This window comes from Balaenoptera ricei, chromosome 3, assembly GCF_028023285.1.
Source record: "Balaenoptera ricei isolate mBalRic1 chromosome 3, mBalRic1.hap2, whole genome shotgun sequence".
NCBI lineage: Eukaryota > Metazoa > Chordata > Mammalia > Artiodactyla > Balaenopteridae > Balaenoptera > Balaenoptera ricei.
In genome coordinates, this window is record NC_082641.1 from 43,279,871 (window position 1) to 43,296,527 (window position 16,657).

The following is a 16,657-nucleotide window of genomic DNA, read 5'->3' on the forward strand; positions in this document are numbered from 1 at the left end:
CACCTTTGCTACCTTTCACCCATGTTGCTCTCTCCTGTGCTCCCAGGGCATTTTGTTTAGTTACCTCTCTAACAGCAAGTGTCAACACATTATAATAAATCCATGACTCTCTCTACCATTAGTCAAGGATGGGAATTAAACTTTTCATCTTTGTAGCCTTCCTGGTGCCTAGCAGTCACCAGTCATGTTTACTACTGGTTTACTGCAGGAGAAGTCCCTCAAAGTACTATTAGTTAATCATCCCATGTTCACCTTCCTTGCATCTTCACAAAAGTTCTGCTATTCCTGATTATTTACACTTTACAAGTGATTTGTTTCCTCTTCTGTCCAGGCAGCATAATTCGTTGTATGAGGCGCCTGGAAGAACTACTTCGACAAATGTGTCAAGCAGCAAAAGCCATTGGAAACACTGAGCTGGAAAATAAATTTTCAGAAGGTCAGTATCCAGCCCATAAGCTTTTTCTAATAATTTAGGCAAATCCTGTTGAGACTTGAGCTCTTGACCACAACCTAGGAGAACATTTTCTGATGCTCTTCACTGGATTGCCATGAAGGGCCATTTCGTAGTGTTCAAAGAAAATATCAGTGTGTGTGTGTTGGAAAAAGTTTGTAAATGAATATATATAAAATCTCAAAATATTTATTGTGCACTTACTGTGTGCCAGACATTGTTTTAAGCACCAGGGAATACAGCAGTGAACAAAAAAGATACAAACCCCTGCCTTAATGGGGCTCACATTCTAGTGCAGGGAGGTGGACAGTAAACAAGTCAACAATTAAAATATATCAGGTAGCAATAAAAACAAAGGAAGAGACAGTGGGGAATTGGAGGATGGATACAATGGCCTAGGGTCCCCTACTCAGAAGGTGGCATTTAGGTCCTTCATAGACACTTGATATACTTAAGCAACAACAAGAGGCCAGTGTGGATGGAGCACGGCTGAACAGTGAGTAGAATAGTAGGGGTTGGAGGAAGAAAAGAAATGGTCATGTAGCTCCCAGCCCTCAGCTTTTTCCTCTGAAATGATTGGAGGTTTTGAACACAAGAGTGGTGTGCTCTGACTTGGGTTTCACAAGGCAGTTCTTGCTGTTGTATCACAGGCAAGTCTGTAGATTAGCAAGGTGGAAGCAGGAAGACCAGATCAGGAAAGAACGGCTAGACCAAGGTGGTAGTAATGGGGGGAGGCATACATGCTTGCAAATAATTTCATTCCATCTGAATGCTGGCCAAGAAAAAGGACTATGAATTAAAACATCAAAGAATAGCAGCCACATAGTTGCTCTGAGTTATTAGCTGCTCACAGTCAAACCTAGTGATTCTGCTAGCAACTTAGTATCCTAAGAAGAGGTTTATGAAAACTGGCTTATATTTTCAACATTGTTAAATAGAGGCAGACCTCTTTAATCACTCCACGTTTAAGTCTAGTTTTGTAAACTTCTATATGATAAAATTTGTTTGTCCTTAGTCCAGAAAGAATTTCACATGGTAACTGAAATGTAGGGCCTTCCATTGCAGGCTGAAAAATTCATGCTTTTGGGTCAACTAACTTCTTGGACAGCTTAGTCCTTCTGGTCTTTCTGAATAATTTTAGACACCCCTGCACACACGGGGTACTTTAGATTCAAGAGTCATGAGAACAGGGGTCTGGTTTCTAAGTTTCCCATCTCTCAGAGGTGGCTGTGAACTCCTCTAGGTGTCTTTCAGGCAAGCAAGGTTTTGTAATTTCCAGGCTTGCCCTCTCACCAAATTTAATCAGGATTGTTGTGCTGTCTTCAAAACCCCAGGGGAGGGGAATTACATTCTCTGTGGTCTTGAAAATTTAAACCGTATTTTCTTTTCTCTTAGGAATCACCAAAATCAAGAGAGATATTGTGTTTGCTGCCAGCCTCTACTTATAAAGAGTCAGCTAAAGGAATGTGGGATTTTAAATTGTTCACCACCTGTCTGATGTATTATATTTAAATCAAGCATCATTCTAAGAAAGCATATTACATACACAGTTGTACATAAGCATTACATTTTTTTAATAAAAAAATGTACAGGTGGGGCATTTGTTTTAGTGAAAGGCTTGAAATTTTTTGTAATGAACTTAGAGCTATTAGATAACCATTGTGTTAAATGTAACTATATACACACAGGTAAAGTGGGCATCCAAGAGGTACAGTAGCAGCAGTCCCCTTAAAGGCTTGTATACTGGGAAGAAGGACGCATCCTCTTGCCTTCTGGTTGCAATCATTTTCCTTTAGAAAGCAGGCCAGCTTCATCTGGGTACTCTGCCACCTTCAAGGTTGGTGACTGTTCCGATAGTGATTCCCTGTCGTTGGTGTTTCATGCAGAGTTGTATGAGAGTCCTCCTCTTTTCTTTCTTTAAAAGGAGAATTTCTCTCCTTGAAGAAATCTGATACATATACAGCCTGTATAGAACAGGTAACATTTAGAATGGGGCAAAGTATTTAATGATACAATTTTAAATAAGTTTAAAAACCATATACAAAGTTGCAATAAGCAGTGTGCAAAAAATAAATATAAACAAAAGGATATACATTACAGGGTACAGGTTAAGAGTACGAATAAATTAGTGGCTAACAGGAATTTTTGTTAAGGACATTCTGAGAGTTGCTCTGTTATGTATTGGGCAGATAGCTTCACTCTGCTAGCCCTTAATGAAAGTGTCATTCCTCATGTAAATCAGTTTGGTTTTTTTTTTTCAATTCACACTAAAAAGAAAACTGTTTATAGCCAGAGCTTTTTACAATTAAAAAAAAAATTTAGTAAATTTTTAAATAACTTTTGCAAGGAGTAAGTAACGTAGGTATTATTTGCTATCTATCCTAAAATGACTTTTAATAACATTGGGGGTCCTTACCCAGTAGCAATTATTGAGCCACATTCTCTGCCTTACAATAGTTTTCTCATTGGGACATTTTTTTCTACTTATTTATCCAAGTGTTTCTCAGGCTCCTGCCCTGTATACTTACAACTAATATTGCAGCCAGAGCTCCTTGAATGAGTCCAGTCAACACATCACTCCAGTGGTGTTTGTAATCAGAAATTCGAGAAAGGCCCACATAAATGGATGCGGCAACAAGACCAAATTGCAGTGTAGGGCGTAAGAGTCTTGCCCAGTCTCCCTTCATCCTGGCTTGAAGATAAAGCTAACAGAAAAGATAAGAATAAAGAAAGAAAAGAGCTTAACATACCAACTGGAGACTATGTTTTATATTAATTATCACCACATTGCTAAAGGACTGATGTTTAAAATGACAGTCACTAAGTATTAATATTCATTAAATAATCTGTTATTTATTATATATGGAACAGGGCTTTAGGCAAGCATTCTTGTACTCATTAATACCTAAAAATTAATCCCAAAACAAAACCAAAAGGATAAAAAATTAAAAGAATAAAAACTATTGCCCTAGTAACATAATTTATTACTTAGACCACTCTTCAAATTATGAACAAGGTAAGTGTTTCTGACCTTCTAGGATTTCAGGGGGCAGCTCCTCACCTTCCAGTTTGAGTTATAACTGTCATTAGTTTAGAGTCTTGAGATCAACTGCTAGCATTCTGAGCACAGGTTGCCCTTACCCTGGGCCAGGCTACTATATTTTCTACCCAGCCTATCTAGGAACTAAGTTTGCTTAATTCACCCAAACAATTTACTTGAGAGCTCCTCTGGCCTCAAATTATTTAACAGAGCAACTGAGACTAAATAAATAATCTGTATTTATAAGTAAATACAATAATCTGCCTAAGTAAATAATACAGTTTGTAGTTTAGTCCTGATCCAGTAAAGGAGTCTATTCTTTCAATAGCACCTGTACCCTTTAAGTTCTATGACTTTTCTAATCAGACCTGAGAATCTTGCCTTTGCCATGTCAGCCTGCCTCTGACTTCGGGTGCATCCCTAAAGATTGTAATGTAGAATGAATTTGGAATAGTTTCCTATGAACTCCTTCAGCCAATACAGTCTCATTTTTTTAAAAAAAATTTTTTCCTAACTAACTTCTATCCAATAAGAATATACTTCTTAATATTCATTTTTAAAAACTCTGCTCAGTAATTTATGGCTCATATACTTAAATTGTTTTCTGAGGACTGCATTTAATTATGTGGCTGTACCCAATGATGCTGCCTATTTAAAACAGATACACAAATCCATTTCCAGTTCTTTGGGCACTGCTGTGTGTGTTCAGTTCTCAGCACCTGGCAAAGCCCCAGAGGTTGTCTAATTTTATCAAGTACTTTATAGTATAAACATCTAACCCTAAAAGAGCATACCAGTTGTTTAACTGAGTTGGACTGTTTAGCTGGCTGAAGTGCTACTGGCTTTCTGTAGAGCTCCTCTCCCCTTTTTTTGTTTGTTGTTGTTGAAGCTATAAAAACATAAGGAGTAAGAGGCTTGTCTCAAGATTCTAGAGTTGGGAAGATCGTTGGTTCTGGTTGTAACAAAGTTGACATGTGCCAACTGAAGCCCAATTAGGTACCACAGCCATGCCAGATAAGATTCACCTCATTCGTTCTATTTTAATTGGAAACTTTTTGTTCATTTTAAGGAGGACAGTTCCTTGACTAGGGCTGAAGCCAAGTTTCATATATCAAGTTTAACTGACCCTCTTCTGGTTATTATTAAGCTACCTTTTCAGATAAGGGTTAAAGGCATGGGTTATTCAGACTATAAAAACATATACCTAAGAATTACAAATACTTACATGAATGCAGACATCTTAGGGAGAACTGCACCCATCCCTGCTAGCGACACAGCAATAAAAAAAACCAAAAAGCAAAAAAAAACCTCTAACATGGACGTAAAGCTAGTCCTAACCTAAAGGAAACTCAGAGACAGAACTTTAAGGCTCTTCCTCACTTAAGATTCTAAAATCCCTCTAACAATACTTTCCTTTGAAAGAACCCTGACTTTGACACTAGGTAGCCTGCAGACATCTGTTAAATAAGTATTAATTTGCCCCAATCTCTTCCTCAACATCCCTGTGAAAATAACATTCACTTTGGATCAGTAATCAAATAAGTTGCAATATACTTGAGGTGAACCCTTTACCCTCTAAGTACTTAGTTTCTTCTTACACGTCTACCCAAGTACAGATGGTGCCCTCAGTGTGGCTCCAGAGGTCACTCCCCCTGTGGGAGCTCTGGGATTCCCCAGTTGTGATCATACACCTAACCTTGTGCTCCACTCTGTGTTCTGGCCCTTCTGCTGACTAACGGCCATATGGCCTGAGTGCCGGCTCTGGTCACAGAACAGTTCTCAGCTCTGGGTGAGGTTGGTTAATTGAGTGTGCTTCCTATATGCCTGTTCTGTGTTTCCCTGGGTCCAGGGTACTCAATGTAGCTCTACAAAAGCTGGGCACCACCTCTAGCCCTGCTCTTCCCTGGGAAGACTCTTCCATTTCAGTAGACCCCAAGGCGGTAAACATTTGAGTTTCTTGAACCTTGGGTCAACTGAGTTCTACAGTTGACATGCCCTAAACAACTCCAGACCTCGACAACTCCCCTCCCATGTTGCCAGCCAGAAGTCTGTCCTACATGAGCCGGTCCAACAAAGCACACCATGCTGTCTTTCTGGTGGCTCCACTTCCTCATCCTTTCTCAGGTTCTGCAGTGCAAATCTTTTAAGCTCCCACTCTCTGGAGGCGCTAGAGACTTGGCTTCCTCCTACCACTCATTTAACTGCTTTCCAGAATCTTTACCTCTTGCTTATTGTCTCCTTTTCCATTCTTTGACTTTGTGGATTTATAACTTTTAAAATTCTACTCCTTGTCCTTTCCTTTAGAGGGGAGAAGAAAGTACGTATGTTTCATTAAAAAGAAGTCTCCATTCCTCCATCTTTCCCTGTCTCAGAGGAGCTGACTATCTGATGCTCCTCAGCCCTGTTACGTTAGAACTAGATACAGGGACAGCTCATGCTTTAATACCGGAGCTGATAATAAAAAGGCTCTGTAGGTCCCTGCCTTTGCAACCTCCACTGTTCCCCTTCTTCCCACACATGCATATGTTAATCACATGTGCACTAAACCCATTAGAGGTAAGGCATTCAATTGCTTATCTCTTAAGATTTAGAACTTACAGAACTCCATATCCAATGTTGTATATGGTACCAGACTGGTTCAGTGGCAGCATCTACAACTTTCAATTCTCCCAGGCTTCCCTGGTGGCACAGTGGTTAAGAATCCGCCTGCCAACGCAGGGGACCCAGGTTCGAGCCCTGGTCCGGGAAGATCCCACGTACGGCAGAGCAACTAAGCCCGTGCGCCACAACTACTGAGCCTGTGCTCTAGAGCCCACAAGCCACAACTACTGAGCCCGTGCACCCTAGAGCCCGTGAGCCACAACTACTGAAGCCCGCGCACCGCAACGAAGAGTAGCCCCCGCTCTCCGCAACTAGAGAAAGCCCACGTGCAGCAACGAAGACCCAACGCTGCCAAAAATTAATTAATTAATTAATTATTTTTAAAAACTTTCAATTTTCCCTCTGGGGAAGACTGCTGATCCACAGACAAAACTGAAGGGGACCACATAGCCCTGCCTTGTTTTCTGGGAGGGCACTGAGTATGACTTAGAACAGGCTTGACCTAGAAATCTGCTGGGCTGTAATGTGCCCTCTGGGATTTACGCTGGGAGTAAGAAGGAGTTCTCTATTTTCAGAAGTTGTAGAAATGGCACCTAATGGATACATGATAGGCTACTTGCAAACTAAAGAGGAAGCAAAAGCTATGGTTAGATAAGAACGAGCCATTTAATAGAAAAGGATGAAGCAGCCACGGTGTGGAGTGGCAGCCACACTGTAAAAAACCAGGTGGTCAGTGAGACACATGGAAAAAGTTCTGTTCCTGGTGGTGTGCCTGTTCTAATCCAGGTATGTCTTTACTATAAACCATCCTCTCCTCTAGGAGATCTACATAAGTCAGCTGCTCACAACCAAAAGATAAAAAAGATGCAGACCTACTAGAGAATGGACTTGAGGACACGGGGGAGGGGAAAGGGTAAGCTGGGATGAAGTGAGACAGTGGCGTTGTCATATATACACTACCAAATGTAAAATAGATAGCTAGTGGGAAGCAGCCGCATAGCACAGGGAGATCAACTCGGTGCTTTGTGACCACCTAGAGGGGTGGGATAGGGAGGGTGGGAGGGAGGGAGACGCAAGAGGGAGGAGATATGGGGATATATGTACATGTATAGCTGATTCACTTTGTTATACAGCAGAAACTAACACACCATTGTAAAGCAATTATACTCCAATAAAGATGTTAAAAAAAAAAAGCCAGTTAACAGCCTCCTCTGTGTGTTTAACCAAAATCCTGTTTTGTTTTATTTTTAAATTTGAATTTCTGTGACTCAAATGATAGAGAGTTTTACTTTTTAAAAAGGTACGTTTCAAATGAAAAGGAAAACAGGCTGTTTGTACACCTGGGTTCAAACAAGGAGAAAAACTTAGAAAAATAAAATCCCACATCAGAACAAACATACTAAATGTCCACTGAAGGCACCATTACAAGAGAACTGTGGCACTAGGCATGGGATTTACGTCTATGACTTTTTTTCTGCAAACAGTACAAGGGTGTGAGCCCCTAAGCCGAATGACTCATCTATCATTCTCTCAGGCCCATTCTAAGATTCTTCTCTGAACATGCTTCACTTTGGCCTAGCTAACTGACCTGCCCAGTGGGTATTTCACTGGGGGGAAGGGGGTACTGCTTGATGAGAGATTCTAGCCTCTGGATGCCTCCCAATCCTAACATCCAACTTTCTGGTGAAGGAAAAAGCTCCAAAATAGTTCACAACTAGAAATAAAAGACAAGGTGGAAACGGCAGAACAAAAGCAATAACCTGCAGCGCTTCACTGAGGTGCTTCCCAGAAGCAAAAGCTTCACGCTGTAATAGTACAGGATTCATGAAGCCCCAGTGCGGGACAGCAAAGGAACAAAGGATGAAAACAAATGCAGCTGGCGAGTTTCGTCACTAGGGCAATCCACAAAACGCCAGTCAGCAGTGGAAGGCTTGAAGACGTAAAGAGGCAGGTAGAAAAGAGGGCCTAATCCGGGGATTTACACTGAGCTGGATTTGCAGTGGTAACTAAGTTTTTAAGAGGAGAAGCAAAGGGAATTAAAACAAGGGTGAGCCAAGGAGAGAGAATGGATGGGGGAGGATCCCCAGTTAGGTGTCCAGTCTTCGCTCGCGTATAAAGGACTACACCTCCTATGCCTACCTCCCCCACAAATTTGAACAGTGTCCTGAAATATTTAAGAGAACAGTCATGTTTTATAAAAGGAACACATGAACCTGCCTGGTGGCATCCCTGCTCTAACATACAGGAAAATGCAACAGGCCTTGGATTTCCAGGAGACACAAGTTGGGAAATGAAAGAGTTAACAGGAAAGACAAAGATACAGCATATACTTCACTAACCTTTACACTCCTCCCTCCCCCCATTTTCATCTATTAAAAGGAGGAGGATAGACAAATACCACAGGAGGATGTGATAGGGAGAGGGAGTTAACCTCAAGGCCCCAAAAGGAAACTGCAGTGAGGTCTATCTATTCCTCCCTGTCTTGAACCTGACCAGTGAGTCAAATCAAGAGCTCAGAGCAAATCAATTACAACCACTGACTGCAGAGCCCAGTTTCAGAAAGCAGAAACTAGTTTGAAGAGAATTAGCCTTGCGACTTGACCAATATCCTATCCTCCAAGGAATGCTCTCACTGAAACCAGGCCTCACCACTGGCCTTTGTGAAAAGGAAGGTTTCAGGGGTAGTTTTTGCCTCCAAAATGAGCAAATGCCACTCTTCAGGTAGGGCTTCTGGTCAGGAAAACCCCATGTAAATCTTATGGCTCAATGCAGGATAAAGTGTCCAATCTCTCATAGCAAAGTAAAACCTACTGAAAATGGGTTGAATATAAGCTACTATGCCTGATATTTTTAAAGAAATAAAAGCTGCTTAGCTGGGATATTACTAGAGATTCATAAAGGCAATGTTCTTATTCCTTAGGGCAGGAAGGACAGGAGTCAATTTGCTCAAAATAACTAGATATTCAAGCCCAGAGAGGAGCGTTGTAGGAAGAAGCTCCACCGTGCAGGCAGCAAACGCTTCACTGCCAAGTGCAGAGAGGCCTCCCCCAAAACACAGAGAAGCTAACACTTGTGGGCCACTTTATGAAGAGCCTCACGATATGGGTCACAAAGACAACGTTGTCAGAATAAACAGTGAGGACTTGCCAGTGCACAGGACCACACTGGAAAAAAGAAGGTGTACACACTTTTCCTTTTGTGTAAAAAATTACACTTTTTTAAAAAATAAGTAAACTCAATGTCTATGACACTATGTAAACATTCTTCCATTATTTTATTATCACTGAACATTCTTCCATTATTTTATTATCACTGAAGAGTAGGATATCACCTTTCTTTGCTGTCTAAAACTTCTGAAGAAAAAAAAACATTTAGCTTCCATTAAAGGATCTAGTTGTACAACCTCATTTTTAAAATTTGATTGTTGAACAAGATTTTTGAAGCTGGTTCATTTTTATTTTGCCTTTCCGAGACTGACCTTGTAACACTTAACTATAAAATGCTATTGCATCATAAAGTCTCTTAATGCAGGCATACCTTGGAGATATTGTGGGTTTGGCTTCAGACCACTGCAGTAAAGTGAATATCGCAATAAAGAGAGTCACATTAATTTTCTGGTTTCCCAGTGCATATACAAGTTATGTTTATGCTATACTGTACAGTCCATTAAGTGTGCAATAGCATTTTGTCTAAAAAAGAGTACATACCTTAACTTAAAAATACTTTATTGCTAAAAAAGGCTAACAATCATCTGAGCCTCCAGCGAGCTGTAATATTTTTGCAACAGTAATATCAAAGATTACTGATCACAGATAACCACAACAGATATAACAGTAATAAAGAAGAAGTCTGAAATATTTTGAGAATTACCAAAATGTGACACAGAGACACGAAGTGAGCAAATGCTATTGGAAAAATGGCACCCATAGACTTGCTTGGTGCAGGGTTGCCACAAATCTTCAATTTACAAAGAACGTACTATCTGTGAAGTGTGATAAAGTGAAGCACAATAAAATAAGGTACACCTGTACTTTATTCTTAAAATAAGAGGGTTTCCAGCTTCCCTGGTGGTGCAGTGGTTAAGAATCCGCCTGCCAATGCAGGGGACACGGGTTCAAGCCCTGGTCCGGGAAGATCCCACATGCCGCAGAGCAACTAAGCCCGTGCGCCACAACTACTGAGCCTGTGCTCTAGAGCCCGTGAGCCACAACTACTGAAGCCTGCGTGCCACAACTACTGAAGCCCGCACGCCTAGAGCCCATGCTCCGCAACAAGAGAAGCCACCGCGATGAGAAGCGCGTGCACTGCAAAGAAGAGTAGCCCCCGCTCACCGCAACTAGAGAAAGCGCACGCACAGCAATGAAGACCCAATGCAGCCAAAAATAAGTAAATAAAATAAATAAAATTTTAAAAATCATATAAAAAAAAATAAGAGGGTCCCCCCCCCCCATTTTCAACCACAGTCAAGGAATTATTTTCACATTTTTAAAGGGCTATTTGAAAAAAAAGAATATGCGACTGAGATTGCACCTGGCTTAGAAAGCCTAAATATTATCTGACCTGTGACTGAAAAAATCTGCCAACCCCTGAATTAGACTAGCAACAGCATGCTCAACACAAAGAAATATACCTTGGTCTACTTATTTTGAAACATTGCTTCTAATACCAAGCCAGGCACATTGTGCTGTTCCACCTTCATCTGATGAGAGACCTGGCCAGGAGAGCACTGCAAGGCAGGCCTCAGTTTATTCTTCTCTAGACTTTAATTTTACCATCTTTAGGATTCACAGAGTTCCTAAATTTAAATCTCAAATCCTACTTTAAAATTAGGCAGGATTCATGTAGTTTATGGGCCATTTGCCCAATGCTCACATTAATTCACAGTTTGGGAAACATCTTCATGAAATATCAACAGTGCTAGGTAGTGTATGGTCAATGCCAGATGAGGGACTGTACAAATGCTGAGGAAAGCAGGTGGTGTCAGAGGGTCTGAGTAAGACAGAGATGGGGGCAAGCACTATCTAAACACAGAGATGGGGGCAAGGCCCAGATACAAGGCATTCTGCAGCAGGGAGGGAAGCCAAGCTGAAGCACTGACACTGAGAGGTACTTGGGTTCCTATTGTAGAGTTTCATATAGAAATTTCATAACAGGCAGTGATAGAAACACTCTGGGGTTACAGCTAAAATATGACAGTGCTGGGAAAAGTACTTCAGTGTATTCCTTACTGTACTGGAAAAAGGACAGTCTCATCCCATTCCTCTTTTCCTGAACAATCAAGTAAATTTGGACTCTTCGGCACGTGGCCAAACGCCAGGGGAGTCACTAAGCACATCAACTGGCTACGTGCGACCCTACCCTGCGCTGCCGCCAACCTCGGTGGTTTTCACAGGTCTAACTCCAGGCGCTGTACAGTGTGCAGGGCTCCACTCCCTGCCTGAGCAGAACAATGGTCAGGTATTTTCTTTAAGAGACATTTGTAACCAGAAGTTAATTTCTGGGTGTCAGGAACTGACAGGGAAGTTCTGGCTATCAAAAACTGTCCTGAGAGGATTTAAATGACTACATGTCCACCCGAATCTGGGACTGACACATGGATGCCAAGATGCCTCGGGGAGCGAGACGAGTCATTGCCTAAGGAATCTGGGGTGGGGGCGTAGTGGTTAAGTGTGGTATATAAATGTGAACACTGGAAGGCAAGGAGACATCTGTGTGTTCAGGGGCTGAAATAAAAGCTGGAGTCTACATCCACATCAACTAAATATTTCCACTGCTCAGAGTCAGTGAAACGCAGCGCATGGCTGCTCTGGTCTGCTTGCTTCTCCAGAAATTTCCTGGTCTATGACAAACCTATTTGAACTTTCTCTTTTGCATTATACCTTTACATCTAAATAGCTGATACTGACCCAATCACCAAACTAAAGTTGAGGTAATCTGCCCTCTGCTTATAGCCCTAATTTGCCTCCTCGTTTGCTCCTGGGTGTCCACAGAGTGGGCTGGCCATCGAGGCCCTCTATAATTTCATCCTCTATACGTTAATTTCATATTTCACAAAAGAGCTCAGTAAAAGTTTCTATTTGAGCGAATATACAGATATTTTAAGAAGGGTCAAGGAGCAAAGAAGAAGAGCAAAAATAAATATAAGGCATGGAGTATGATACAGTTGAGAATATTCTTTGAAATTAAAAACAGTGGGTGGCGGGCTTCCCTGGTGGCACAGTGCTTAAGAATCCACCTCCCAATGCAGGGGACACGGGTTCGATCCCTGGTCCAGGAAGATCCCACATGCCACGGAGCAACTAAGCCTGTGCACCACAACTACTGAGCCTGCACTCTAGAGCCTGCGAGCCACAACTACTGAGCCTGCGTGCCGCAACTACTGAGCCTGCATGCCACAACTACTGAAGCCCGCGTGCCTAGAGCCCATGCTCTGCAACGAGAAGCCACCGCAATGAAAAGCCCGTGCACCACAACGAAGAGTAGCCCCCGCTCGCCGCAAACAGAGAAAAGCCCATGCGCAGCAACGAAGACCCAAAGCAGCCAAAAAAAATAATAATAATTTATAATAAAATAAATTTATAAAAAAAAAAACGGTGGAAGTTATATGTCACCATTTTATTTTCAGAGATCTGCATCACCTGACCTTCTTCGAAATAACTGGACAAGGGTCCAGCTCAAGTAGTCAACAAAGCAAGGGAGCCTGATTAACAAGAGATTCCCAGAGAGCTTGTAGACCTTAGCAGCCTCCTCCCAAGGCCCCTATTTCCCCATCTGTGAAAGGGTGGCAATCCTCCCTCCACTCCTACTTCATGGGAGCTTTCAGAAGGAGTCAAAAATTAAGAGTAGTGTAAATGCAAATCATCATCAATATCAACCAAACCTCAGATTCTTAGTTCTCTCTCATAAAACGGGACTTAAAGATACTGACACACAGGTGAGTTAATAACAAACCACAAAAGTAGCCCTGGTGATGTCTGGCTCTGGGGGATACAAACATTCAAAAGCTGTTCAGTATAGTCACAAACTTTGCTTTGGGAAAAGTTCTCAGGATATATTAATAGCTCTAGCCATTGCCAGCCTTCCCCTTCTCCCCCAGTCCCCATTTCCTGTTTAAAGAGAAAAAAATATGGTGGCTCCCTTTAGAAAACAGGTAATTTTTCCTAGAAAGATAAATGAACAGAGATTGCTAGAACAGTATTTGCTGTTACTACCGTCAAATAAGTCACATTTCCCATGGCACATTTTCAGAAACATTTGGGTGAATATTTTAAAAAGGGAGCTCTAAATTCTACTGAATTGGTACACTGTTGCTTCCTCACAAAATTAACATAAGATGAAAGCCTTGCAATTTCCAGAAATGTTGAAGAAGCCAAAAATTAGCTCTATTGAAAAGGTTTTGAAGTTTGCGTTTGAATTTTATATAACACATCTGCAATTTTTACGTTTTATAAATTTTACGTTCTTTCATTTTTTGGAATTTTTTTTTTCAAATAAAAGGAAGAGGGGCTTCCCTGGTGGCGCAGTGGTTGAGAATCCGCCTGCCAATGCAGGGGACACGGGTTTGAGCCCTGGTCTGGGAAGATCCTACATGCCGCGGAGCGACTGGGCCCGTGAGCCACAACTACTGAGCCTGCGCATCTGGAGCCTGTGCTCCGCAACAAGAGAGGCCGCAATAGTGAGAGGCCCGCGCACCGCGATGAAGAGTGGCCCCCACTTGCCACAACTAGAGAAAGTCCTCGCACAGAAGCAAAGACCCAACACAGCCAAAAATAAATAAATAAATTAGAATTTTAAAAAAAAAAGGAAGATTTGGTAAAACTGATGTTAAATTCTCTCTAAATGAAACCAAATAACTCCCAGCAGGCTACTCTTAACAATACACATCGTGAATCTTTAATCCATGTCATGAATTTAATATCATATAGCACTTAATGTGATCAGAGGGGGAAGGGGAATGGGAAACAACAAATTTACACAGCACAACTATATAAAAAAATCCACTTACAAAGAAAATCAAGACAAAAATTACAGCTGATCTGTTAAGGTAGAGATCTTCTCCTCTCCCTTCTTTTCCCACCAAATCTTGATAATTTTATACATACAGAGAGACACACAGACACAGAAGCCATTATAAAAAATAAAAGTCAATTAAGTTGACTTTTAAAGACCCCTTGTGTGTACCCTAAAGCCTGGTCTTCCACTAATTACTCTCACTACACATTCATCTCTAGTTTGATATGCAAAATATGGGTGCCAGTCTTCTCTAACTCTTCACTGCTGACTTTGCATAATGCAAGTGCAATCAGAATCGCCATCGGGAGACTGTATAGATGACAAGCTCCTGAAGCAGCAACTGGCTCTCCCTGAAGTTAGAACCTTTCTAGTCCCATGGAAAGCAGTCTGGGAGATGTTTCACAAAGTGGAAGGAAAATAAAACCTGCTCGAACAGGAGCAACAACAGCTGCCTTCACATCCAGTAATCAGAAGTCCCCACCCCGGCAGCCCCCAGGGAAGGCAGGCTGCTCGGCACCCACGCCACGCAGATGACGCCAGGGCTCTCGGTCCGGTGAGGCTGTGAGGAGCAGCAGTCACCTCGGCCTGTGTACCAGAGCAGTGCCCTGCCGAGATTACGCAGAAGCTGTTCGTATGTTCCAGAAAACCTCTTCAGAAAATGTGTCCCAAAGTAAGGGGACACGTCACCTCATTCTCAGCACCAGGCTTGCAGACTTGATGGTTATCGGTTTAGGCCTCTACCACTGTCAGAAAAGTGACAAGTGTCCTCGACCACTTGTCTGCTTCAGGAGTAAAGCCTCCCTATTATCCTGAAGGTTCCCAATTCGCAGCTTGCTATACAGCGCGCCTGCCTGCCTCCTCTAAATGCAGGGCAAGAAGCTGCTTCAAACGATTGTGACTGGCTTTGGCAGGAGCACAGGCTTCCAGCTCTCCTCGGGACTTAGTGCAGCCAGCAACGGCTCACAGCTGACTGAGAAGTGAAGCCGATGAGGGGGTCAGAGGGGTCTCACAGGAGAGGACACCAAACCTGAACACACGAAGTGCAAGCAGCACGTAAGCCACCCGCAACAGACACCAAGTACTTACTGCCACGAACATCATGCAGTACATGGAGAACGAAGAGTGGCCCGAGTAAAAGGACAATCTAGAAGAGAAAGAAGAGAAACATTAATTTTCTCTCCTACAGACCAAGAATATTTTTTATTTCATAAATCTCCTTACCTCCCCAGTGTACACAGCTCCCTCCCCTTACCTTCAGAAATCAGAAGGGTGGGGCAGGGGGCAGTTAAAGAGTCCTAGGAGGGTCTGAGGTCCGATTTCTACTCAGTATCATTTTATTGATACTTTTAGGATGGGTAATGAGTCGCTGAGAACAAACTTGCCAAGCATTTCTGAAGTAATACATGACAAGCCATAACTGGCATAAGTGGCCTGACTTTATTACATAAAAACTTCTGTGACCATGATTTAAGTTTTATTTTCCACTTGAAGGATTTGTCCCTGAACAGCAGTAATGAATACCTCCTTTGGAACACTCACAAGTTGACTACTTTTTAAAAAATAAATTCAAAAATTTTAAAGTGTTATTTTAGCATCTTGCCTTAGATTTCCCACCAGAGTAAGTGCTTTTGTTTGACATTTATTTTCACACTGTGCACGGATAGTCCTGTACCAAATGAACCAGCTCTTTCAATATTATAGTCTATAAACATCTAGGTATCATCTTTCTACCTAAAAATGACAGCATGCTTACAAAACTTAATTCTATTGCACTTAAGAACAAAACCAAGAGGAACCAGGTTCTTAAGTATTTTACTTATTATACCCTATTTGGTTCAAAAGGAATTTGGTTCCCCTGATTCAGAGAGGAGAAAAGACTCCTAAAACACATATCAGAAAGTCATGTGTGTACGTTTGGCAACTGAGAGTAAGTAGGAGAGTGGAGATTTCCTATGCAGATACTGATGATGATTCCACCAAGAATTACGATAGTCTCTTTTATAATCAGATACATTCCTAAAAAAGAGAATATTCCAACTTCCTGTGCCAAATAGGATTTACGTAATGAAACTTGATAATTATCCTGGGTTTAATCTATGTAAAACAAGAAAAATAAATCACTTTTAGCCTTCCCAACTACTTGGCTATCGAAAGATCAATACAAATCCTTGTTTTAAATCAGATAATTTGAGCAGAGTTCTGTATATTTTATGGCTAGTTTCAGTAAGTTATATTGAAGAGCCTAAAGTTAATAAAAGCCAATTTCAAGGATTGTCAAGTCCCATCAAGCCAACATGACCATGATCACAGAAATGTTCTCAAAGCCAAGCAAGTTAAAAGTTTCACTGAAACTCCATGTTCAGAGTATTCACTGTAGATTGTGCCACAAAAATCATAAAAACCAAACTCATGTAATGGCTTCAAACACCTCTGGTTCATTCACAGGGTGATTTCATTAGTTGAAAACAAAATGTTTTTAGTTGTTTATTCTGAATATGTAAACAGATATTTTATCCAGTTTAAGATCAGCCAAAGAAGTCTGGCTCTGACTT

At 41.6% G+C, this 16,657-nt stretch overlaps 2 protein-coding genes across 4 annotated transcripts in view; one reads left to right on the forward strand and one right to left on the reverse strand.

Annotated features, from left to right (window-relative positions):
• MTREX (Mtr4 exosome RNA helicase) overlaps positions 1-2,712 on the forward strand; it is a 133,724-nt gene extending 131,012 nt beyond the window's left edge. For both annotated transcript variants that reach the window (XM_059916381.1, XM_059916382.1), the window contains 2 exons: positions 332-436; positions 1,847-2,712. In XM_059916381.1, coding sequence (XP_059772364.1) covers positions 332-436; positions 1,847-1,899 — 158 coding nt within the window. In that variant the 3' untranslated portion in view covers positions 1,900-2,712. The remainder of the gene's footprint in view (positions 1-331; positions 437-1,846) is intronic.
• The window catches only part of PLPP1 (phospholipid phosphatase 1), a 114,604-nt gene continuing 98,571 nt past the window's right edge, over positions 625-16,657 (reverse strand). For both annotated transcript variants that reach the window (XM_059916383.1, XM_059916384.1), the window contains exons 4-6: positions 15,192-15,249; positions 2,980-3,156; positions 625-2,415 (exon numbers count right to left, since the gene is read on the reverse strand). In XM_059916383.1, coding sequence (XP_059772366.1) covers positions 2,284-2,415; positions 2,980-3,156; positions 15,192-15,249 — 367 coding nt within the window. In that variant the 3' untranslated portion in view covers positions 625-2,283. The remainder of the gene's footprint in view (positions 2,416-2,979; positions 3,157-15,191; positions 15,250-16,657) is intronic.